Here is a 27,364-nt window from a genome sequence, read left to right as displayed (position 1 = left end):
ACATTTCAACGACTAAAATGTGTAGATTGTATTCCGATGTCTGATGAAAATTAAAGCAGGTAGAGATACGGGAATATAAACAGTCTTAGCCTTCAACCTGAACAGACCGTGATTGTAGACAGGACGAGTACTTTATACAATACATGCAAACTTCAGGCTCAAAGTTTGTATGTGTGCACCTAACGGTCTTGCTATTCGTGAAATATAAAATAAGAAGATGTGTTATAAAGGCCAATGAGAAAACTCTTCATTCAAGTCACAATGTGTAAAATGTAAACCATTGTAGGTCAAAACACGGCTTTCAACACACCACTCAAATTTATTACAACGTTTCCTGTAAACAGTGTACATTTTGTAATTTTGTAAAAATTGATGCAATTGTCATTAATGTGTGAGCTTTAGCCGACCATAGCGCAGATAACAGCCGAAGATCACCAATGGGCCTTCAATGTAGCGAGAATTCCCGCACCCGTAGGTGTCCTTCAGCTGGCACCTAAAATGTATATTTTAGTGTTTGTAAAAATTTAACAAATTGTATATCAAAACATTTCTCGTATTTCAAGTTCATTCCAAATTTACTCTTATTTGAATGATCTTAATTCATTGCGATAAGACTTGTCACGGTACTTGTCTATCCCAAAATTCATGTATTTGGTTTTGATGTTATATTTGTTATTCTCGTTTGATTTTGTCTGATGCTCGGTCCGTTTCTGTTTGTGTTACATTTTAGTGTTATGTCGTTGTTCTCCTCTTATATTTAATACGTTTCCCTCGGTTTTAGTTTGTTACCCCGATTTTGATTTTTTTCTCCATGGATTTATGAGTTTTGAACAGCGGTATACTACTGTTGCCTTTATTTAAGTAGCATTTCAAGTTAAGATTTACATCAAGAAGTAGATGTTCATGAGGAATTGAAAAGAATACCTACACATGTATAATACTAAAAACCACATGTGTTTGTCAAACAAGATTTTCATTACCCGATAAAATAAAACTAAGACAATTTACTAAACTTGTTTGTCTGTTACAAAACGTTGAATTTTTAGAAAACTAAGGATTTTCTTATCCCAGGAATATATTACCTAAGACGTATTTGGCACAACTTTTTTGGAATTTTGGGTCCTCAATGCTCATCAATTTTATATTTGTTTGGCTTTATATCTATCTTGATCTGAGCGTCACTGGTGAGTCTTAGTTAGGCGAAACGCGCGTCCGGCGTATTAAATTATAATCCTGGTACTTCTGATAACTATTTGATGTCAGGCAATTTTGTTTTCGTTTAATTGTTTAACTAAAAACATCTCAACTGATTTTTTTAATATTTTGTCATGTTAGAGCCTTTTTTTTTGGACTGTACAGTATGATACAGCTCATTGTAGTAAGCCGTACAGTAACATATTGTTGCTTACATTCACGTTATTTGGACTCATTGGTAATCATACTACCTCTCCATATTTAGTTATTGGAATTGATATTGATGGTTTGTACTAATTAAATGTTTATAGTATATTGGTGCTAAAGAGTGCTAGTAAGGCCTATAAAATTAATAAATTTAACGTTCAAACAAGTACTTTGGTAATACATAAAGTCCTATATTTTCATTATAATTAAGTTTTTTGAAAAAGATAGAGTCCTGCTTTATGGCTAATTGTTTAAACGTTCTCTATCTTAATTCTTATCAAGGAAATCACATCTTTAAGCATCCATTTTGTCTTTAGTACCAAGTAATTTTGCTGTCATTTCAAAGAATCTTAATTATATTGAATTGAAAACACAATCACTAACAGTACATAATCAAAGCATTTCAAATCGAATTAACTTGGAATATGTCATATAGCACATTAATTACTGTTGTTTTCATATTATATTTTACTCAATTATTTCTTTATACGATTTAACCCAGGTTCAATCTGTTGCACGCCAGCCGTTTTCCTGGCATAACTGCTTATTAACCTTCCACGATATCTGTTTTATGTACTACATCCTCTGGCTTGGTTCGAAGAGGATCATAATTCAATATTGTCTGATTTCAAAGTTGTGATTTATAAACGGTTTTGGCGTCGGGAATATATTTTTACAAATTAATTTGATGCAAGGGCCCAATGGTTTTCATATTTAATGGCGTTGTACGTGTTTTGTATTATTAAAGAGATGAATAAACCCCTCCAGAGGCTTAAAGGATATGACACAATATTACTTTCATATTAATAAACTGATAATCCGAATCGCATTCCTAAATATGACAACAGTAGAAATTACAAATTAAACACGCATCAGAAATTGAGAACATTGAAGAAAGACTAATGTTAGAGACCTTTGTCGGAGACTAATGTTTATTAAAAAAATGAAAAAAAATGTATAGTTTATTTTAAAGAATAAGCAACATGATAGGATTCTTACACGTTATTTAATTAGTGAACTTTTTAGCAAGATATTCCTATGAACAGTTTATCCTATCGTTCTGAGTATATATCCGTTTTTTCTAATACGACTGATTTCTAGTAGACAGATAATGAACGGAATTGAGCGAATCAAGATGCTTTTATGTAAATTTTCAGACATGTTATAATGTCTCTACCCGTAAGTTCAGTCATCATAAAAATGTAATAGGGAGGTTAACATTGGCTGTGTTCTGAGAGAAAAGAATGGTAAAAGATGCACAAGAAATAACAATTTTATACGAATGATTTATTACGGAAAAAAACACAAAAACAAAAACAACGTCTTTTTACATATAATACAAACCACTATAGATGAATGTCTGTTGCAGACAGTTTACCACGATTACAACTGAATACTATATTAGATACATTTTATATCACCGTCATCGGAATAATACAAACTGTCAGACACATACCTTGCATATCTTCGAACATACTTATCAAATATACATTTCATATATACATTACATCAATTTATTTCAAAATAAAATCAACAATACAAAATATAAAATCTAACAAGAGAAAATTTGTCCTTGACATAACTTGCACCATTCAAAAACTATCACTTAAACATAAAGGCAATTAGAAAAAAGACAATGAAATAAAATTCTTAAATCAGAACTATATACAGACAGCTACATTCTTTACGGTCTGGAATAAATATAAAATTAACAGCAAAACATTGTTTTAATGACTTCGGCGATTATCAAATAGCATATTTGAAATAATGGAGTGAATTAATTCTTCTCTAATAGTTGTGCCCTTTTACCTGTATATTTCGGCGACGAAGATATTTCTTGTATCGCACTGCACGGAGTGTGATTCGAAAAAGTGATATGATAATGCGTTAATTTAATTGGCTCATCAATCACTATGAAACGATGTGCAAACGAGTCTCATGATTTATCAACTGGTACGAATTTGATATAGCGTGATCGTTAACTAGCCAAGGCATGGTCAAATATACGTTGAAATCAATTAACCCTAGTTGATATCAAGCGACATCAAGTTCTCTCTTGTATGAAACTTATAAATATTAATATTGCCTTTATATAATTTGAAATTGTTTTGACAAAATCAAATTATTGTTAACTTAGTTTAGAAATCGTGTATGTGTTAGCAGTATATGCCTAGTAAAATGATAAACACAAAATTAAACACCAATGATCCTACTGTTATATTGTAGCATTTGGCACATATTTCTTCACAAATAATAATCAGAATCTAATGATTCGATCATGATGGACCTTAAACATTTCAACCTAAAGAAATATCATAAAGAGCTTTAGGTTCTATCATAGATCTTGATAAACTTAAGCATGTATACAACTTATTTTTCCATAAAGTTCTACAGTCTGACAATTCTTTGTATCACAAACTATTTGTTTCTCTTATGTTTCTCCATGTTTCTTTTTATCTGATTGTCTACAAATTTCAAAAGATTTTCTTTTTATAATTATCGAGCCAGTTATAAATCGTTATATTTGACGAACAAATATTTGATAAAAAAATCATGTCAGGTTTCTATAATACTTTCTCGTTATTTCTTATAAACAACGTTCGTCATGTCAATTTACTAACTTCAATAAAATTAAAGTCAAAGTCAAAATACCAATGTGATGCCGAACTTTATCTACGGAATTACCATATTCACCAGTTCCAATCTGACCTGCAAAATAAAAAGGCATTCTGTCATAGTTTAAATTGTAGAAGGAAAAAACATCAATGTACAAAAGCCATATTTTCTGCTGTGTCGTACATTTGATGTGTTTCCCTCTGTTTTAGTTTGTAACCCGGATTTTTTTTTCTCTCAATCGATTTATGAATTTCGAACAGCGGTATACTTCTGTTGCCTTTACCATACATATCAAATTATTTCATGGACGGGAAACTATTTCTATCACAACTTTTATAAAATAAGTGAAGAGCAAAAGTTTGGGCAGTCAATACAGAAAATGCACGCGATTTTCAAAACAAAATGATATCTATATCTAGCTTCAATAATACATAAACACCAAAATGTGTTCTTGTCAAATGGTTATACATTTACCAATTTTGATTCATAATTTGTGAACTAAACACAAACATTTGAAAATAACTATTTGATAAATATTCCGTAGTGGAGTCTGAACGAAGATAATAATCTCAACATCTGAGATTTTGCTAGATTTAAGATGTTTCACCGTATCTTACTGTTGAACATAAAGATTAATAAAATTGGACCCAATTCTCGTGATACTACCAGACTATAAACCGGTATTGGACTTTATACAACCTGGTCAAAATTATGAACCGTGACCGTTATCGGATCGACAAAGATTTGAATCGCGTTCGAGATAATCAAAATATAAAGGTTCGCATATAAAATAATATATTTTGTGGATGAATGAATTTATTGTGCAAGAAAATTTATTATTTTTGAACTGCATTTGCTTTTATTAATATATATTACATTTAAATATTGAGCTGTTTAGATCTTTTATCACACTTTTTTATGTAATAAATAAGTAAAATTGCCTTACGAAATCTTTCTCTTAAATGAGCATTGCTAATTTTAATTATCGTTAAGATGGATTAAAATTCTAAAATTGGCTATACGTTGGCATTAAAACATTCATTTTGTATCACTCTAACAAGTATCGATTTACAAAAATAACCTCAGCCGATCTTGACTCTCTACATACATCTGGTTTATGATAATGAGTTTATGCTGAAAACTTCACAATGAGATGAATTCAATTATTTATTTGTGAACTTTCCAATTTATATAACAACACTCAAACAAAACCTGGATTTTGAGTGGATATTTCATAGATGATCAATATTTATAAGCTAGGGATCCCTCTTATGTTTTCCTTGAAACATGATTGCTATTGACAATGGACGTTTCCTTGCCAAGAAATTTAATGAACGTCACCATGTGTTTGCGAAAAAAGTTACATGTATCATTTATATCAATCATTTGTATTTGCCATACCTTAAATCTCTTTCCCACGTTGGTAACTTTATCGAATGCAATTGTCATTATAATTGTCACTTGTGGAACACATACAGAGTAAGTAGGTAGTTTTCGTTTTGCTTAATCTTTAGTTTTATGTGCAGTGATTTGGTTACTATTTTCGTCGTTATGTATTTTCATTATGATGGTGATTGTTGCTCTTCAATCAAAGGTTTTTGATTGTGACTTCGTGTTTATACTTTTTTATTTGAATCTGTACTTTCAATTTTCTGTAAAAATTCGAATTTCTAGTTTCGTTTGTTTTTACATATAAGATGAAAGACGAGGCGTAGTAATAAATTTTACTTGACAATTTTTAAACATATTCTAATATTCGAGTGGACATGCAAATTCCAAATCATAAAATTCAATAATGAAACCTGAATATGAAATCGTAATGAAGTATTGTTTAAGACATGGAAATCAGCGTTGATATGGGTCTGTGTTTGCTGAAATTAAGTCTTATTGCTAGCCCAAGCTTTTTACCTCCTCATAACAACCCATAGATACAATAAATAGGAAATATCAGTAGATTTTGTGTTATTGTAAATGTTATTATCTAAATGATTTGAAACTATGATTTTTTTGTAGCGTTACGTTTTTGGTTGTGTTTGAGTGTTTGATAGTTTGATAACATCCTAAGCTGAAGTTAAGATCTCAAATTTGCAATCAACTGAATGGCTTTTTCTAGTGCTTTTCTTCGTTGGAAATTATTCAACACTTTATATCCGATATTGAAACTCATTAATCAATCAAACATTTTCATTTTTATCTTTAAATTGAATAATTGATATTCTTATCTCTTATACATGTTGTTGTAATCTAAACATATTTTTATTTAAAAAAAAAAGATAATCATTCATTAATTTTTTAAAGGCAACATTAAATAAAAAGAGTAAAGTATATTATTCTGAGAAACTTACATTGTTGCGAATGTGCAACTTTGCGGCGGAAAGTGGTGTAGTTTATATGTCATTATGATATATTTCTATTATGAATTAGAAAATACGTTGAACCACTAACGTCAAAATTATTCAATCGCGTAGTCAAATGAACTAGTTGTGGATTCTTATAAATTCTATTTAACTTTTTGACTATTTTAAATCTCGGTCTATTTCTGAAATTTATTCTTACATACTTTGATATTTAACCCTATATGCTAAGATTGTCCATGTGAAATTTTTGAATTGTTTGTATATATATTGAACGACAAATGTGTGTGACGTATAAAATTTTCTGACGTCAGATACGCGAATCAATGATTGTGTTAGTAGATGTTTTTTTTTGTGTTCTGTTAAATTGTTCCTTTTAAAATTGTTACACGATGATGACTGATGTACCCATATATTGACAATTATATTAATTATGTCTGTTTACTTCAAGCATCATTGTAAATATAACGGAATTTTGATGAGACTGTCATCAAAGTGAGAGGTTTAGCGCTTTAAAACCAGGTTTAATCCACCATTTTCTACATTTGAAAATGCCTGTACCAAGTCACGAATATGACAATTCTTGTCCATTCGTTTTTGATGTATTTTGTCATTTGATTTCGCCATGTGATTATGGACTTTCCGATCAGATTTCTCTCTGAGTTTAGTATTGTTGTGATTTTACTTTTTACCTATCATTCAATAATGTAAAGTTCGAGTCTCAAAACCATATCATAATATTACAGAAAATGTGATAATTTGACTTCTTTGACAAATGATCCTACTTATACTATTGTCTCAGTAGACATTATCAATAAAGCTTCCGAATGCTAATTTGGTAGAAGTTTGTCTTATTAGTATGAGCGATATAACTGCAAGCTAAAGGTCAAGAACTGCTACAATAAACTTTGCCGATTCGCGCGTTAGGTTTGTCTTTGTTGCATACAAATCTGATATGGCATGGGCATATCATTCTGATTGTAACTATATAATTGATTTTATCTTCAATAACACCGAGAGGATTTGAATAGCTTTTCAGAGTGAGGAAGAGTTATTTGGGTTTTCAAATAAAGTGAAATGAAATAATAAATCAATATTTGAAAATTAAAAGAACAGCACTAAGATCACTGATGCAATTGATGCAATACTAATATTTGTTCCACATTTTTGGCTTAGTTTCTGATTTGATTTAAAAGATGACTTCATGGTGTTCATGCAAATCAATTTGGCCCCGACCTTTGAATTCTAGGTTCAGGTCAACACGTTCGAAGTTTAGTTGAGATAAGTTTTCTGTAATTAAAAACATATTCATTTGTTGATTTAGCTTTAAATTCAATTTTGTCAAAATTTGTGTTTCCTTTCAAGCTATGCCCGTTTTCACGAGAGAAAATCCATAAAAGATAGGCATGAATGTACATAATAAAGAATCTATTTGGGACAACTTTTTGATTTATTTTTCGGGCAGAATGAATTATTTTTTGCGAGCGAAATTTTATTTTGACCTGTTCCATTGCCGAAATATATTTTACACTTTTGTGTACAATCATTTCCTTCCTTTTCACTTATTATTGACAAGATCATCGGTTAAAAAAGATTGATTAACAAATCAGTCTCATTCTAAATATGTAATGGTCTCCCTTTATTCATCATAGCTTTATATTTATACCTGAGACTTGTGTTCGTGGATTTTGAGACAACGCTTTCCGGTAATCAACATCATCTACATACTCCAAACTGTCTTCTTCTGTGTCTAAATTATTTTGTTTGTTATAATGTCTATTTTTATCTGGTCTGGGATTATACTTTTTGTGTTTTGTAGTGACAGCAGTTGTCGTTGTTGGCGGTTTTGTTGGTTCTACATATTCTGTAATCAAGAAATAAAAATAATTCAATTTATATGACTGCAATTTCCAACCGCAATTTCTATTAAAACATTGGAAAATAAGGACAAAAACAACCTTGAAGAAGTGAAAATTTTATAAATTATCGAGTCTCTCGAGTTTGCCAAACTGACCTTTATGTACCAAATTCTAATATGGCACGCTTCTTTTGCTTTGTGTCTAAACCCATGCTATTAATCCATTAAAATTTGTTTGCACATGCGTATATTGACTACTGCAGAAAAATGAATTTTATCAAATTGGCATGCGTTTAATATATTTCATTAACTTAAAACACTTCCAAACTCTTAAATGGTGCACATGTTGTTACTAATTCGTTCATTATGACTGTAAGGCGTAGTCACTTCGAAGTTTACATTAAATTCGTGTTATTTTAGCCCTCACTATCGCTCAGGCAAACATAATCACGAATATAACGTCTACCCATGTTAAAACTACAATAAATTATAGCTTGCATCGATTAATTCTTAAATAAACATACCATTTGTATGCACTAGTAAAATCTCTGGACAATTGCAATTTATCTCAGGTATTAGCATAAGTCTCAATAATCTTTAAATTCAAATAAACGTGTGGGTTAAGTAGGGTTCGTGTTGCTTAGTCTTTAGTTTTCTATGTTGTGTCGTTTGTACTATTATTTGTCTGTTTGTCTTTTTTCTTTTTTGGCCATGACGTTGTCAGTTGAAGAGACATATATTGTCGAAATGCGTATCTGATGCAAGAAAATTGGTACCGTTAATTTTATTAGGTAGTAAGATAAGACAAACACTTAATAGTTAGTCAAACAAGCACTTACCATATAATTCCATAGTATCACGTGACATCCCTAAAGCATTTTTGGCTTCACAAGTATATAAACCAAAGTCATCATTTTTAACATTCAAAATTCTTAAAGAAATTGATACGGTATATTCATTTTCACGATAAACTTCCACTCTATAACCATATTCATTTTTAGAGATTTCATTTTGGCCCCTTTTCCAATAATTGTCTCCTTGTGGAGACGCTGTAACGATACACTCTAACATTGTTTCTTTGCTCTCACACTGTCCTAAACGTTTATTTCTTATAGTTATTTCTGGTTTAACTGTAATAAGAAAAAACGACACATATGGTTAGAAGGTCTTTGCACAAAATTGTTACACAAAAATGAATATGACATTAGTAAGTAAAATATAAGTCTTTAATTTTGATTGTACCGTATCTTACAATATTATAATTTTTAACATGCTGTCATATTATGATATTGCACATCCTTATTTTTATGTTTATGTTGTTTCTCGAACCATTAAATTTAGATACGATCCCGTTAAACTTATCGTCCATAAAGTTATTGTAGAAGGTATACATTTCCTTTCGTTATAAAGATGCGTAATAATCCGCACGCGTGGATTCATCCGTTGACACTGATTGATTGTTGTTTATTTAAGGGCATACGATACAGTTTTGATCCTGTATTTACAAGTTCATGAAAATTTGCATATAGGCTATTTTTTACCTGATTAAATCAAATATGTAAAAAAAATATACCTTCATGTGCTACTTTTTGAGTAAAATGAGGTCGAAATTTTGTATATTTGCTCAAAATTCAGATTTGTGGCCGTAATTTCTTTTTCGAAAGAAAGACATAACGTTTTTGTTATAAAAGATAAACACATTTTTTTTTGGTTAAATAATCGGTAATTTCTGTATTTTATAAATATTTAAAAAAAATATGCAATTTTTTTTGTTTACAAAACTTTAATTTTACGAAAAACTAAGTATTTCCTTATCCCAGGTATAGATAACCTTAGCCATATTTGGTATATCTTTTTGGAATGTTAGATTCTCAATGCTCTTCAACTTTGTACTCGTTTGGCTTTAAAAATATTTCGATATGAGCGTCACTGGTGAGTCTTATGTAGACGAAACGCGCGTCTGGCGTACAAAATTATAATCCTGGTACCTTTGATAACTACATATGTCTATTCTTTCTGTAAATGATTGCATTTTGTATGCATTTACCTCTTGTTTCACATGTGAATTTGACGGAGTATTCTTAAATAAACCATATAATATTGTATTGAAAACTACTCACATTGTACTTCGACTTTAATGGTTTTAGAAATGGCTGGGTATACTCCATTAAATGCCATGCACTCATACATTCCACCACAATGTCGACTTATATTATAAATTATTAATACTTCTCCCACCGTACCGACCTCTGCAAGGACAAGTTAAACAAATAATAATTAAGTTAATTGAATTTTGTGACGCAATAATTGTATGTCTCTATCAAAAAGTATTGTTAAGGTTAACAAACTGACAGCAGTTTTTATGTCAGTCAATAGATATATGATTAATTGATAACAATTGTCATTAGTTATCATATTATAGAACATATATGTCAAAGAAGTATTTATGCATTATCAGGAACTTCTAAAAGACACGATGCAAAATCAACTTGAATTTGACAGATGTTTTAAAACATTTTATCTATTCTTACATAAGGTTGACTTTAAATATTCATCTTTCATCACGGTCGTATTTATTAAGACCCCACCTTGTGCTTTTTTCTTGACTATCTTGTTTTCATGTCTTACAGCTGCTGGGATAGAAATAATAGGAATGGATGGTTTCTAAATGATTTCAAGCACACACACAAAGTTGAATCTTTCGGCTAAAAGGGAGTTTTAAAAGGGCTGACGAAAGAAAAAAATCAGTTAAAAGATATATCTATTGTGATATTGAATGTCACAACTAATTCTCTATCTGATTTAAATAAAAATTATGTGTGGAAGAGGGCCAAAAGATACCAGAAGGACAATCAAACTCATTGATCGAAAATAAACTGACAACCCCATGGCTAAAAATGAAAAAAGACAAATAGACAAATAATAGTACATAAAACACAACATCGAAAACTTAAGACCAAGCAACACGAACCACACCAAAAACGGAGGTGCTCCGGAAGGGTAAGCACATCCTTCTTCGCATGTGAGTTCTCTATCTGATTACTATCTGACCGTAAAATGGGTCAACCGACTATGACTTTATGTAAACAGAATGTTGTTTTTTACATTGATCTGCACTTATACATCCCGTCATTGTGTTATTGTTCTATGATATGTTTTGTATTGTTGTCTTTCATTACCGGTAATGTGCTTTGTCTAAAAGCTTTTTGTGTTATTCTTTGATGCATATGACGTGGCTCTATACTTAAACATCCCGTCAATATGTTAGTGTGTTATTGGAAATTTTTGTATTCTTGTCTTTCAATTTTGCTTTGTGCTTTGTCTATATGCCTTTTTGTGCTTCTTTTATTACATATTTGTTTGTTTAATAGTGATTAAGATTATAACACAATGTTGACTGCTGTTCCCCTATTTTACATTTTTACCTATTATGTCTGTTTGGTTGTTCACACATCGTCGTCAATATAGAAAAATATGATGCGACTTTCATCAACGTGAGAGGTTTAACAAACTATAAAACCAGGTTATATCAACCATTTTCTACATTAGAAAATGCCTGTACCAAGTTAGGAATATGACAGTTGTTATCCATTCTCTTTTGATTTTGCTATTGGATAATAAGGACTTTCCATTTTGAATTTTCTTCGGAGGTCAGTATTTTTATGATTTTACTTTTTACAGATTAGACACTTATTCTTGAATCTAAACATATAATGCCGCGTATCTGATATCTGAGATACAAACACTCACTCAAATGTTAGTTTTTGAGTAACAAGACATCATCAATAAATCTGAATGTGAAATCTACCAAATATACATGATACTTCTTTTTTCTATTTAGTCTTTAAGAAGTCTTATTGAAAAATAACCGTAGAATACCCTCAGTTTCATCGTAAGGCATTTACATGTCTCAATTAATACATTACTCTCGTGTATGGTCATGTAAAACGAACTTCATCAGCAGTGTTATGCTTCTTGCCAAAAATCTTCTTTAACAAAGATGTGGTGAATAAAATTGAGAATGGAAATGAGGAATGTTGCAAAGAGACAACAAACCGACCAAAAAAAAAACCCACAACAGCAGAAGGTCACCAGCAGGTCTTCAATGTAGCGAGAAATTCCCGCAACCGGAGGCGTCCTTCAGCTGGCCCCTAAACAAATATATACTAGTTCAGTGATAATGAACGCCATACTAATTTCCAAATTGTACACAAGAAACTAAAATTAAAATAATACAAGACTAACAAAGGCCAGAGGCTCCTGTCTTAGGACAGGCGCAAAAATGCGGCTGGATTAAACATGTTTGTGAGATCTCTCCCCTCCCCCTAAACCTCTAGCCAATGTAGAAAAGTTAACGCATAACCATACGCACATTAAAATTCAGTTCAAGAGAAGTCCGAGTCTGATGTCAGAAGATGTAACCAAAGAAAATAAACAAAATGACAATAGTACATAGATAACAACAGACTACTAGCAGTTAACTGACATGCCAGCTCCAGATTTCAATTAAACTGACTGAAAGATTATGATTTCACTTATGAACATCAGGCACAATTCTTCCCGTTAGCGGTTTAGTATCACACCATCACAACATATATGAGAAGAACATAACCCGTATCATGCCAACAACTGTTTTTTGAATAAATGTATTCAGTTCCGATGAAAAGACCCTATCAGTGACTCAATATTAACGCCAAAATATGCAATCTTTAATGACTTGACAACAGTATCGTAACTATATCCCTTCTTAATAAGTCTATTCAAAGGTTTGAAGAACATATAGAATCAACCGACACTATTTAATTATTACGGTGATTTTTTTCGAAATGGTTGACTGATGCTGTATATGTCTCAACTCACTAGCGCTATGTTCTCGCAGTCTTATTTCAAACCATAACATTCAGAAAGTTATCTAATCTGTTATTGTACTTATTGCGAAGAATTTTTAATTTTGATATTTTTACCGAGTGCAATTTTCAACTCGGGAATTCACACAAAGTAGATGACGAGACACTAACCATGTCGAATCAAACTCCCATTTCTGAGGCTATGTTGTTCAAAAGGTTTTGTTTGTTATCTTGATATGTTTTTGAATGATTTATGATATTTGAAAACTACAGTAACCGTTGCCTTTATTCATCTATCATGCATTGATTTATTTTTACATTTTTTCATGGGATGTTTAATATGTAACTACTAAAAAAGGACCAAAAAACGAAAAATTAAATTTTACAATTAAGTTTTCATTGCACATTTAAATCATGATTTTCAAAGAATTAAGCTTACGTTCAGGATGTTCCTCTTCATTAGATTCACGTCTAAACCATGTGATATTAGGTGTGGGTATACCGGTGGCATTACATGTAAGTGTGACGGTTGCTCCTTCTCTGGTTATTACTTCATCACGCTGTTCATCTCTTACAAACTTAGAAGGCACTGAAATTTCAACGAATAATAGATAAATAAACTTATATCCTTTGACTCAATGGAATCAATTTTAACTTTACTACCGAGTCTTTCAAATATTTTCCAATTCTAGGTCAACGTAGAAAATTGCGTTAAAATTTAAAATGTACATATACTTAAAACTGCAATGTATTCCTATATAGTTGTCTTTATTGGTACTAATTAAAGACTAAGAGGAACTACTTACCCATCCGGAATATATGAGATCAGCTACTGTTTTTACTTTGGATCGTGTTGTTTAGTCTTTAGTTTTCTATGTTGTGTTTTGTATACTAACTGTGTTTTCATCTTTTTTCGTTTTATGAATGGTGTTGATAGTTTATTTTCGACTGATGAGTTTGAAGATCCCTTTCGCATCTTAAATTTCTTTTTTTTTAGAATATTTTGACATTAACTATGCAATACCTTTCACAATAAGTCTGATCCGTCTGGATTCTACTGGTTGTTTATTACTATTACAGGTGTACTCCCCTCTATCGTCGTATCGTACGTTCCTTATGTGTAAATTATAGTCTCCAACAAATGGTCGCTCTACACTAATACGAGGGTCGTCGATATATCGACTTTCTCGTTCAGATATCATAATCTTTTTGGGATTCATCCATATAATCTACAGACATAAGAGATTATATGAATTAAGTATGACAAAATGAATTTCATTCCTGCTGTGGTTGGTGAATCTAATCATCGAGATACCTGTATATATTCTTGCTGAAAATAGCACTCAAATTGACTTCAATAGTTTGTTATTTTCTAATTGAAAAGTTAAAGAATTTAAGAAAACAACTTTTTGCTAATACGTGATGATAAATTTTTGTTGTTATTTTTCTCTCTTTTTTGTAGTACACGGAAACCTAGTATCATTACCAACCCCTTTGCGATACTTACAATTTTTTTACAAAAGGTTCGCGTTACCTTAAAAAACTAAATTAACGGATTATTTCATGCATTTGTTTGTAACGATTTACGGTTTCAGTTAAGTTTGGCCTCAAGCAACACTGAAGAAACATTAATTGTCAAAATGGGCTTCTGGAATAGTAATTGAGGTTTCGTTTATATTTTCAATCAGGTTTTTGGTTGGGTTCGTTTACTGAAGGCTTCAGTTTTCGATGTTGAGTTCTGTGAACTGTCGTTTGTCCTTTAGTCGTATCTTAGGTTTTGCCATGGCATTGTCAGTTTATTTCGACTTATGAATTTGAATCTTCTTATGGTATCTTTCCTGTCTCTTTGAATTCAGTCACACGTAAGAATAGTTACACTGAAAATCTTCATCGTCTTCATGTTATATTTTGTATCGTAATAAACAACGGTGAACATAATATTGACATAGAAACATTTACTGTCATGAAAGATACTTTCTGAGTACGTGCTGTATCGTTTTATTTTTATTCCCAAAATGCAGGTTTATGTGTTGCTTGGGTCCGGGTTTTAAAGAAAAAAGGTTTTCTGGTGATATCCATATTAAAAAAAAAGAAAGAATGGGAATGTTGCAGCTGCAGAAAAATATTTGAACATTTTTGTTTATAAGTTGTATTGGTCTAGATTTATTTCTAACGCAATATACTTTCATTAAAAAATTGCCTGGTATCTTTTTTGTTTCCTACAAATCTAGATAAACATAAACTTCTGTCACATTTTTAAAAAAAAATCCTTTTTTAAATAAAGGCAACACTAGTATACCATGATTGTTCAAAAATCATAAATCAATTGAAAGAAAACAAATCCAGGTTACCATCAAAAACCGAGGGAAAAACATCAACTATAAGAGGAAAACAACAGAACACTGAAGTGCAAAAAAAAAACAAACGAACAACTATGTAACATAGATAGAAACGAACTATTAAATAAAAACTGCCATATTCCTAACGTTGTACAGGACATTTTAAGAAAAAAATGGTGGGTTGAACCTGATTTTGTGGCTAGCCAAACCCCCGAGCTTTATAGCAGTGTTAAACATACCGCTCAAATGACAACATTACAGGACGGGAATATAGTACAAAAAATGCAAGAACACAAAAGACAGAGAAATACATAAATAAATAATATAAAAGTTCATTAAGTTAAAAGCATCTTATAAATGTATTTTAAGTTTTTTTCTTTTTTGTCACCTGAATAAAATGAGCAACAGTGTTGCTATGTATGAACACATTATATCCTTTTTTGTGTATAGTTCCATATTCCTTACTACGATATATTTACAGTTCAATAGCATTTGAAAATATCAAAAACCTATAAAAGGATTACAACGTTTATTAACCAGATTCATAAGAATTTCCATAGCGGGCTGATAAAGGTACCTTTATTGACTGCTTCCGGAATGTTATCACATGCCTTTCCGTTAATTTCCGTGACGTTTATCACATGCAACTTCGTGCATTTCCGGAAATTTGTTTGAAAACGGCAAGTGATATGACTTTTTACAAAAGGGTTGAGGAGCAAAATTGAATTAAGTTAAACATGTTTTGAAAGACAAAAGGTGACAATATTATTGAAGAACATGATAATTGTTATGCCAAGATAAATAAAATTCTTGTAATATCAATAAAAACAATAAAAAAAGAGTTATTTTGGTTGTCTGTAAATGTTAATTGAAAGTGCAAAGGCAAACACAATTAAATTTAGATAATTTCTTCTGCTGAAGTATATGATAAAAAGATAATTACATGTCATCTTTCATATCAGACCCTTTATCGGCCCTCGTTCATGATATTAGCCCTCGAGCCTGCAGCTCTTGGGCTGATATCATGACCTTAGGCCGATAAAGGGTCTGATATGAAAAATGCCATGTAATAATCTATACGTATCGTGCCCATGAAATGTACGCTCTCTGTTAATTTTACAGTCCGGATTGCCTTTCAAGATACAATATTCCCTCTACATTCTTTATGCTTGGTTTGATTCCATAAATGTACGAAGATGTCACATATAAAATCTATATTCACTGGTGTGCTACAAAAATTAGTATTTAACCTTCTTTTAAATGTCTGTAAAACCCAAGAGGCGAAAAAATTGTGAAATCTGAAATTCAATGATTGCCTAGATCCGAGTTGTTAACTTAAAGTTATATTACAGAGACTTTATAAATCAAATAATTTCGAACAATAAATAGTCTGGTTGAATGTTTAATTCAAAGAGAAAATCCAAGTCATCTTTTGAATATAATCTTATTCAAATTTGAATTTAAGAACCCACAAAAAATATGAATAACAAAAAAATGCTACGGGTTAACCAAGATTATCTCGATGGGTGTCACATGGGTGTCACATAATCATAACTTGATGACAATTAGCCAAAACAAGTAAAGAAGTAAAGAATTCTGACTACGACGAAAGAAAAGCAGAATAGTAATTGAATGTGGCTTATGCGTTTACAACAAATCAAAACTATTTTGAAAAATCAGCTAGCATTTTATGTATGAGGTATACTTTAAGAGCGCTAGCCCGAATGAGTGTATCTAATTTTCAATAAGATATTATTTTCCATGCAGAATGATAGTTTTCAAGATTCAGAGGGATTCTTTAAGCGGTTTGGCCATTTGCGTTTTAAAAGTATGATAAATGCAGGGTATCCAAAAGAGGGACAAAAGATACCAGAGGGACAGTCGTACACATTAATCGAAAATAAACTGACACCAGCCATGGCTAAAAATGAAAAACAAACAATAATACGCATGACACAACATAGAAAACGAAAGAATATGCAACACGAACCCCACCAACTTCATTTAACGAAATCTTGGTGTAATAATGAAAACGGACTATGTGTTGCCGAGCGGCAAACATCAGAAGCGTAATTAGCTCAAGTGTAATGTTGAAAGAACATTGCAGATCGTCAGTAATTTTAGAAATTAATGGACAAGACGATGTTCTTCCAGAACACACAGAAAGAACACTTACAATGTTTGATCATTGTGACGTCTTCAAGAGCGATATCAGCTTAGTCGTTGAAAAATAATTCTAAAATACTTGTTTTCTAAACTCTTAGAGAAATTTGACAAACTTTTAGTGTTATGTTTATATATCTCTGGATAGATAAGGGTCTATCATTCATCTTCATCGATAAGACAATTCGACATGATATTTTTCCGAGAGACAATTTATTTAGATAAGTAATATCTTTACCGTGCCTTGTTTATCTTTCATATTAAAACCAACAGCCAATTCTCAGAAGTGATTAGAGTCTTCTTGACTTTTAACAATCACTGTCAATTTGAGATCATAAGACATTAGATGAAAGGAAATGCCTATAGAATTGTACGAGGATCGATTGGTATTATACGTTATAGCAATAGAAATATCCAATAGATTGTTATACTTCAAAGACAGCGGTGCTTTCTTTAACGCTGTTCCTCTTTGTAAAACGTTGTACAAGTAACAACAAACGTTCCAAAACAATAAGTGATTGATTGGATTACTGTATAGAAAACACAAAAGATTTCAAAACGTAGATATTGATACAATAATTCTCACTGTGAATTTCTTCCCAGTTAATAAAAAAAACGGCTAATCCTTCATAGAATAATGTATTGACTTAAAATAAGGATTCCCCCCATTGAATTCAGTCAAATATAGGAAAGATCACATGAATCTGTATTCAATATGCCATATGCATGTGGGCAAACAATTATCAATATATATAGATTCTTTATAATACTTTTATTTATTCGATTTGGCTTAATATGACATGGAAATTGCATCCTTTTATATTGTATTAGAAAAAGAAGTTAATAAACCATAACATTACGCCATTACAATCATTTCAAATAGCTTGGTTATTATAATTTAAATATACATGTAACATTATAGTTGGTTTAGCAATTTTAGGTCCTCAATGCTCTTCACCTTTGTCCTTCTAACAGGCTTTTTTTGAATCGAGTGTCACTGATTTCTTTTAGACGAAACGCACGTCTCGCGCAGATACAAACGTTTAATCCTTGTATCTATGAAGAGTTTATTTATATGAACATAATGATTTGTTTACTTTCCGGTTGTATTTTCATGTAATACCAAACATTGGCCAAGACATTGTTGTAATGTTTAAGCCTAAATTAAAATAATAAAAAAACTTTTTTTAGGCAAACAGTTGGACGATTAGTACTTTTATATGATCTTACAGAACTTACCATAATTTCTCTGTTGGATTCAACATGGCATGGGAGGATTGCCTGTTGCCCTTCTGTCACTGTAACGTTGTGAGTCGAATATTTGTCAAATTGGTGAGGAAACGTACTTGTAACTGAAAATAAAGATGTTTGAAAATGAGTTTATATTTTTGCAATTCCATAGCTTGCGCTTCCTATCATTATTGCCTGAATAAAAGGTTGGTTTAAAAAAAAGTATTATAATTTACTGTTCATTGTTTAATTAACTCGGTCACATGCATTATAACTATGCAACACCAATGATATATATATATTAATGAATACTATTATTGTGATGCTTTATTAATCTATATAAAAAATAAGGAAATGTGGTATAATTGCCATTAAAACAACTACACAACAGAATTCAAATGAACTGGATGTAGGAAACTGTACGACCTGAAACGACGAGAAAAACCCATACTGTTGAGTCGGCTATGGGTGAGGCCCCGATATGGAAAATATGAAACAATCGACTTGTGAAAACTAACGGCTTCATTTGTGTAACAAAACAATTTACAAAAAAACAAACACGTCAGAAATGAACCATTGACAACCACTGAACTACGTGGTAATGACTTAGGACAGGCATACACTACACTTCTTTGTATCTAAAAGTAGTATTATGATATTTTACAAAATGAAGTAAGACCTTTTCAACTAAAATTTGCAGTTGTTTAAACAGGTTGTGAGTGCTCACAAAAACACATTTAAACTCGCCGTATTCTTTATTTTAAATCTTTAGACCGATAAAAAGTTGGTACAAAAACAAAAACTGAAATTGTTTATACATCAATGAAAACAAAAAGAAACAAAAGAACAGATCTGAGAGCACTTGCAGTTACTGACAGGTAGTTATAAGCCAACGATAACTAATTTAAAAAAATCATGTCTCTAAGACTATATATCGACCAATACACATTTGACATATTATGGATTTAATAAAAGGACATCAAGAAAAACCTTGTGCAATGCCAAAATATGTATGATGACAGATTAAAGTACTGAATATGTACATGTATATAATAATACTGCAAGCAATAGAAAACTAATAAACTGTGAATCTCTGTTTATACCTGGGTCTATGTAATAAAAAAGTACAGTCATTGAAAAATAGTGTGTCCTAAAAATGTTTTTTACCATGAATTATGCAAGTTGTTGTCATGTACATTTTTAAATTTAGTGATCTTCTCCTGGATCATCCGTAAAAACGGCTAATATAAACCCGGGTGATGTTAATTCAATAAAATAGATTTTGTCGTTGTTTGCGAAGTCTTTCGGTAATCTCCGTTTCATGTACAAGTTTATATTGACGAACAGGTCCGGTGACGCTGATACATGGATTAGTTTCAGTACGACAGTTATAACATGAGTAACAGGACAAGTCGTGACACGATGTTCCTACAACACGTCGTTACTGTACACAAAAAAAAAAGGCGAAAATCTTAGAAGTATATTTTTCACAGATTTTTTTTCTTCAAAAAAGGTTTGAAGTGTCGCGCCAAATTTTTAACGAAAACGGACATGTTTCAAAGAGTTAAATAAAACCCTGATAAAATAACAAAAAAAAAAAAACCCAGCACAAGAACACCAATGTTTCTAGAATTTGATGAAACGGAACTCATTTTTAAAATCTTCACTTTTGGCATTGCACAAGGTTTTTCTGGTTTATTCAAGCCAGATACTCTACCTAAATTTCACTTAAATCTGATCCGATTTCTGTATAACTAACATTGACCGATTTCTGTATATCTAACTGTTAAAGATTTTCCATTTTATTGCGTTTAAGTGTTGTAAAACCTTAAGGAAAATAAATAAAATGTGACCGACTGTCTCTCTAAAACAGATAATATTCATTAGCCCACGTTTTCGTATAAATAAATAATCAGGTTTGTCCTGACGGGATGGTGCCAATTACAAGCTGGCAATAATGGTTTAAATCCCTGCATCAAACAAAATTCGAATACATGTACGTAGTCTTAACAATAATCTTGCTGTCCTCTCTGAATTAAGCAGGAATTATATCCCTTTTTTTGCCATTACATTTGAAATAATAAATGTTTAATACAGATATTTCACAAAATTCTCTATCACTGTATCAGTCAAATTCATTGCTAAAAGAGTTTTGAATCAATAATAACTCTATCTTCATATTTTGTACAAAAGTTGATATAAATATAATTACGGAATAAAATTTAATAAACACAATTATTTCTGTCATCTCAGTATTAATCAGGAATTATCCCCTTTTACATCTCAACATTTGAAATTATCACAAAATTCAAATTGTAGTAGTCAAATTTGTTGCTTGCTTTAAGATCAATAATTCAAATTTGCTCTATCTTCAATTTTGGTACAAAAGTTGATACAAATATAATTACGGAATTTAAATTATTCTTATATATTCATTTCCGAATTTCATGTGCATGGATGACGAAACATGAACTAAAACAACTTTGTTTATTGGAAAGGCAATAATTTCAAAGAAGAAGAGATTAAAACATTCCATAAGTGATTATTTTGTGAATTTCGTTTCAGTTTGAAAAATGAGGGACGTCGCTCGACGATTTAAATTATTATTCTTATTCCATTTTGGGTGTGTCTTACTTCCAAAATAAAAGACTTTGTCAGTTTTCTCATTTAAAACTTTATACTGTAACAGAAATTTTGCGTGCTAGAAACAATAATTAATGTCAGTCAATAATTACCATACAAAGTTAAATAAAACAGCCAGATATTTTTTATACCAACTATGGTAATTAAGAAGTTATATATGAAATCAATTACATAACGAACCAAGCAATTCAGTTACATTTTAACCTGAAGTACGCCATCATTTGTAAACTTTTATTAATGAAGTTCAGACCTAATGCATTTATTTCTGCAAATAATTTACACTTGCTAGCAACAACAGATTCCGTTTTGTTTTGTTAAGCTTACTATTTGCATGCCTTAACAAGATTCTTGTAAATGTTTAATTCATGAGCACTTGACCACAGTAAAGAATAAAAACAAACTAGAGATTGACTCAATCATTGCATTTACTTAAGTATAGTGTTTTCATATCACATTCAGCAAAACTACTAGAAAATTTGGATTGAAATTGACGTTTTCCCTCCATTTGTGCCATTAAACAGTAGAAATGACAAGAAGGAAATCAATCTTAGTTACATTAGTGTTATATTAGGATGACAATATTTCCCATCCTGAAAGCAAGTGCTGTTGTTGTCTAGTCCGGAAATAGAACATCTCAGCTCCGGTAACATAACACTCAAATTCTAAGTTGTTATGGTCAATAAAGTGTTTCTTTTTCAGTAGTGTAGGATTTTTTTGCTCTTATGGAAGAATTTGCTTCTATAAAATTCAGTTAAGAACCAAAAAGGAAAGACATTAACCATTGCCATAAACGAAATGTGTACTTTATTTTTTTCTTGTAAAATAAATGAGTAAATAACAATATTGACGCGAAATCATTTAGAGGTTTGTGCTAGATAATGGTGAGGACAAAGGAAACTGTTTTGGATTAAACTTGAAAATAGATTAAAATTACCGTAGTGAAAAAACCAGGCGAGTTAAGCAATACACTTGTAAGCAAATTATAATAAGATATGCAATCGTTATATAGTTACAACTTTTAACTGCAGAGAGACTAGTTGAAATGTCTACTTCTATACTTTTCTTCTGTGCGGCTTTACGACTAGACAATAGATATATATTTACAAGGGAAATGATAACAGAAATGTACATTACGAATATAACGTAACAATCATTCATCGTGTTCAACAGCAAATAAAACATTATTAATTTAAGATATGACGAAAGTTGGTAAAGAGACACAAACAAGAAGCATTCTGATAGTATTACATGACAATACATGTTGTTTTTTCTATGGTCGGGTTGTTGTCTCTTTGATACATTCCCCATTTCCATTCCCAAATTTATAGTCCCCTACCGGTTAAAAACTAATTGTACTGGAATATAATGCAGGTCCAAAGACTAATACTCTGCACAAAATTATCATACTGTAACAAAATTCATCAAGGTTTTAAAAATGGTTGCCAATCATTTTTTCAAATCGTACATGTCAGTAACAATATAAAAAAAACCGTTTATGACTATTTCGTTATTGAAATTTGCACTTTAAAAAACCCACAGGTATATCATTTAATATGCTCCTGAAAAGAAAGCACTACATTTGCTCATGAAAAGAAAGCATTAAATTTTGCACACGAAAAGCAATAAGTTGATTACAAAATGTATTGTTTCTCTCCATTTTATATAAATGCTAAAATCTAAGCTTCGTATCTTATCCCGAAAACGTCATTTAATTCAACATTAAATTTTAGAGCACGAAGATTAACCCCTTCCCATTCACACCGGTACAGCTTACCGGTGAAGCCAATTTCAAGATTTTTTTGGGGCATTTAGACTGGTTCCATAGCCATTTGCTGACGTACAGATGTGGTTAAGGGCTCAAATTAATCCTCAGATAACCAGCAATGCGATTTAATGTGCAGCAAAACTCTATCGTTATTAGTTAATAAATGAGTCGCCTCTTACTGATGTGTAATTCTTCTGTAAAAACCATTTATTTTTCGTCGAATTTTGAGGAAAATTCTCAAAAAGAAGGGCTAAGAAAACTGCTCTTTTAAGAGGAGTTATGACTTTTCTCAATAACTGTGCAGTGAGTTTTTGAAGAATAGTATTAAACTAATAGTTCTAACTTGTACACTAGTTGCAAATGTAATTTTTAATGTAGAAGCGCACTCACAAACTTGAAATGCGCTAAAAATTCGAAGTCATTTCTTAGAGATATTATGAGAAAAGTGACAAAAACCACTTAAATATTCTAAAAAAAATTTCCAAAGTTGAAATAGATGTAACAAAACATAGTTTCGTAAGTGTTGGGGTATGATAAAGTTGAAAACACTTTTGTTTGAATAAAGGAACATGTATATTTCAATGAAAAAATGACATTGTAAAGAGTGGATTCCTCCTAGATTTGCGTAAAAATCATGCATTTGGCAACAAAAAATTATCATCAGAACTCATAATTCCAAAAGGAAAACAAACTGGGTGAGAATCTTTATATTATTTTTTTTTTTTGAATTCCTTCCGTAGTAGTCGACTTAAGTACTTAAATTTCAATAATTTTATTACAATGCCAGTGGCGCAGGGGTACGATGATCTATCCCAAGGCGCTAAGATTGAGGGTTCGAATCTCACTGCCGGAGTTGGAAAACTTATTTCCTATATTAAATGTAACTTAACTTAACTTTACTTTCAATTTCAAAAAGAAAACCAAAGAAATTTTTTTCAAAGAATGTGTGTGCCGAATTGCCCCCCCCCCCCCCAATTTTTACCCCCTTGGCTCCTTCCAGCTCGGTCAAGGGTGTCCCAGATCAAGCTAGCATTGGTAAATCAATGAATTTTCACTTGTAAAAACAAAGTTTAAGTTGCTGATTGATTGAAAACGAATTAGACCAATAATTAGGGTCCAAGTTTGAAATCAGACAATAATGGTGTCTAAAATCAGTTATTTTGAATGTTACGGACAGCTATATTTCAAGGCCTATAGCACATTATGCGTCTATTTATTCCACTATGATAACTTTTATGGCTTCAACAGACTCGAGGCATTGTGTTTCCACCAAAACCTGACCCTATTAGCCCACCAATATGTCTCTGCATGACTTTTTGTCCAAGGATTTCGTATTTTTTCACTTTTTGGCCAACAGTCACGTGACTTTTGGAAATAAACCACGTGACCAAAAAATGACGAATTATCTCCAAACTTAATTTTCTGAAATATTTCATTAATTATCTTTCATTTGAGCCCAACATGACATGTGTGTAACCATTGATGCGAATGCAGTATTCATTTAAACTTCGATAGTGTCTTTTCGATAAGTAAAGGTCTGAAATGCCTGAATGGGAAATGTGTAAATTTCATAAAAACTGTTAAAATCAAACGTAAGCGTGACTTTTAAAAAAACAAACGGAACAAACATAAACAACTATCATATTCATGACTTGACATTTTCAGATGCAACAGGTGGGTTAAAACTGATTTTATAGCTAGCAAAACCTCCCACTTATATGACTTTATATTGACAAAATTGGTTAATGTATAATTAATTAGTCTGTCCAATACTATACGTTTGAGCAATTAATCACGTACATTTTAAGATTGAAACTTTAGTTTAACATGTTACATAAAATGTAGTAATGCTGAGTTGCCGCAATTATTATTTTCTGGTAAAACAGCACCGCATGTATTTTCTTGACATCCAATTACTCCAGGCATATATATATTTTGTGTTGATATCTATAAAGTCAGCTGGTATTGATGTTTATACGTGGCAAGAAATTGTGAAAAAATACGACAAAAAGGACAATAAAAAGGGAATGTGTTCATGTGGCACAGATAAACCGTCCGTTTGAATAAAATATTGTATAGGGACACCACCCAAGACGCCATCCAAATTCGTACTTGATTTCAGTTTATGATACATGGTAATAAGCATTTTGTATAAGTATAATAGCATTTGGTTGAGGCAAACTAAAGTTAGAGAACGGAAAAAAATTCAGCAATTTTCCATTTATAAAGGGGCATAAACCTAAAAAGGTAAAGGTGAGACCAGCTAAATTCAAACTTGAGTTTCAGTGTTCTGAATTTATAAGCGTTGTGTTTAAGTTTCATAACATTTGATTAAGGCATACTATACTTAGAGATCGGAAACCAGTTTTTTTTTTATAAACAATCATATCCCATGTTCTTATTCTTATACAGAGGATCGTGTAAGGGAGCTGAATACTACCTCTGTTCTAAAAAACATATGAATATAAACGATTTGCATAAATCGGAGTAATAATTGACTCGAAAACAATAATCGAAGTACAAAATAAACGATATAGCACTTACTACATGGCTCATCATATTGATAGGAGTCGACTGTCATTTAAAAAAAAAAATATACGTGCGTCTTTAGCAAAAAGCGCTTTTTAAAAATGTAATCACTTGCTTCCGTTTGTAAAATAGCATCCAATTTTTTTATTTACAAGCTATATTGTCGATTACATTTTTTAAATGAATAGATTGAGCTTTTCTTTTTAAACCATAATCTTTTGCACGAAGTAGAAGAATAATGCGAGAATTTAGTATGCATTAATCAAATGAACAGAGACGACAATTCTATAATCCGGATAGCTTTCCTATAGCATGTATTGCTTTCATATGCCAATTGCTGCTTTTATATTACACTTGTTGCTTTTATATAGTATGGATTGCTTTCATATGGTATGTGTTGCTTTTATAAGGTATGTTTTGCTTTCATATGGCATATGTTGCTTTCTTATGGATTATGTTGCTTTCATATGACATTGCTTTTCTATGACATGTGTTGCTTTCATATTGCATATGCTGCTTTGATATGCCATGGGTTGCTTAATGATAGACATGGGTTGCTTTATATAGCATTGGTTGCTTTTAATGGCATGGGTTACTTTCCTATGACATGTGTTGCTTTCATATGGCATGTGTTAATTTTATATGGCATTTGTTGCTTTCCAATGCCAATTAGTGCTTTTATATAACACTTAATGCTTTTATATAGTATGGGTTGCTTTCATATGGTATGGGTTGCTCTTATACGGTATGTTTTGTTTTCATATGACATATGTTGCTTTCAAATAACATTGGTTGTTTTCCTATGATATGTGTTGATTTCATATTGCATATGTTGCTTTCATATTGCATATGTTGCTTTCATATGGTATCGGTTGCTTTTATAAGGTATGTTTTGCTTTCATTTGGCATATGTTGCTTTCTTATGACATATGTTGCTTTCATATGACATATGTTGCTTTCAAATGACATATGTTGCAATCATATAGCATTCGGTTTTCTATGTCATGTGTTGCTTTAATATTGCATATGTTGCTTTGATATGCCATGGGTTGCTTTAATATGGCATGGGTTGCTTTTACATAGCATTGGTTGCTTTTAATGGCATGGGTTACTTTCCTATGACATGTGTTGCTTTCATATGACACGTGTTGATTTTATATGGCATTTGTTGCTTTCGTATGCCAATTGCTGCTTTTATATTACACTTGTTGCTTTTATATAGTATGGGTTGCTTTCATAGTGTATGGATTGCTTTTATAAGGTATGTTTTGCTTTCATATGACATATGTTGCTTTCATATAGCATAGGTTGTTTTCCTATGACATGTGTTGCTTTCATATTGCATATGTTGCTTTCATATGGTATGGGTTGCTTTTATAAGGTATGTTTTGCTTTCATATGGCATATGTTGCTTTCTAATGACATATGTTGCTTTCATATGACATATGTTGCTTTCATATAGCATTGGTTTTTCTATGTCATGTGTTGCTTTCATATTGCATATGTTGCTTTGATATGCCATGGGTTGCTTTAATATTGCATGAGTTGCTTTTATATAATATTGGTTGCTTTTAATGGCACGGGTTACTTTCATATGGCATGTGTTGATTTTATATGGC

The 27,364-nt window shown here is 31.3% G+C and overlaps 1 protein-coding gene across 1 annotated transcript in view; it reads right to left on the bottom strand.

Annotated features, from left to right (window-relative positions):
- Positions 1-2,667: 2,667 nt before the first annotated feature.
- LOC134715194 (protein CEPU-1-like) overlaps positions 2,668-27,364 on the bottom strand; it is a 41,637-nt gene continuing 16,940 nt past the window's right edge. The window contains exons 2-8 of the mRNA XM_063577216.1: positions 18,818-18,930; positions 14,101-14,305; positions 13,516-13,665; positions 10,350-10,478; positions 9,069-9,359; positions 8,038-8,235; positions 2,668-4,110 (exon numbers count right to left, since the gene is read on the bottom strand). Coding sequence (XP_063433286.1) covers positions 4,010-4,110; positions 8,038-8,235; positions 9,069-9,359; positions 10,350-10,478; positions 13,516-13,665; positions 14,101-14,305; positions 18,818-18,930 — 1,187 coding nt within the window. The 3' untranslated portion in view covers positions 2,668-4,009. The remainder of the gene's footprint in view (positions 4,111-8,037; positions 8,236-9,068; positions 9,360-10,349; positions 10,479-13,515; positions 13,666-14,100; positions 14,306-18,817; positions 18,931-27,364) is intronic.

Source organism: Mytilus trossulus, chromosome 4 (assembly GCF_036588685.1).
Source record: "Mytilus trossulus isolate FHL-02 chromosome 4, PNRI_Mtr1.1.1.hap1, whole genome shotgun sequence".
NCBI lineage: Eukaryota > Metazoa > Mollusca > Bivalvia > Mytilida > Mytilidae > Mytilus > Mytilus trossulus.
Note: the sequence above shows the minus strand (reverse complement) of the source record. Positions and strands in the feature narration are given on the sequence as shown.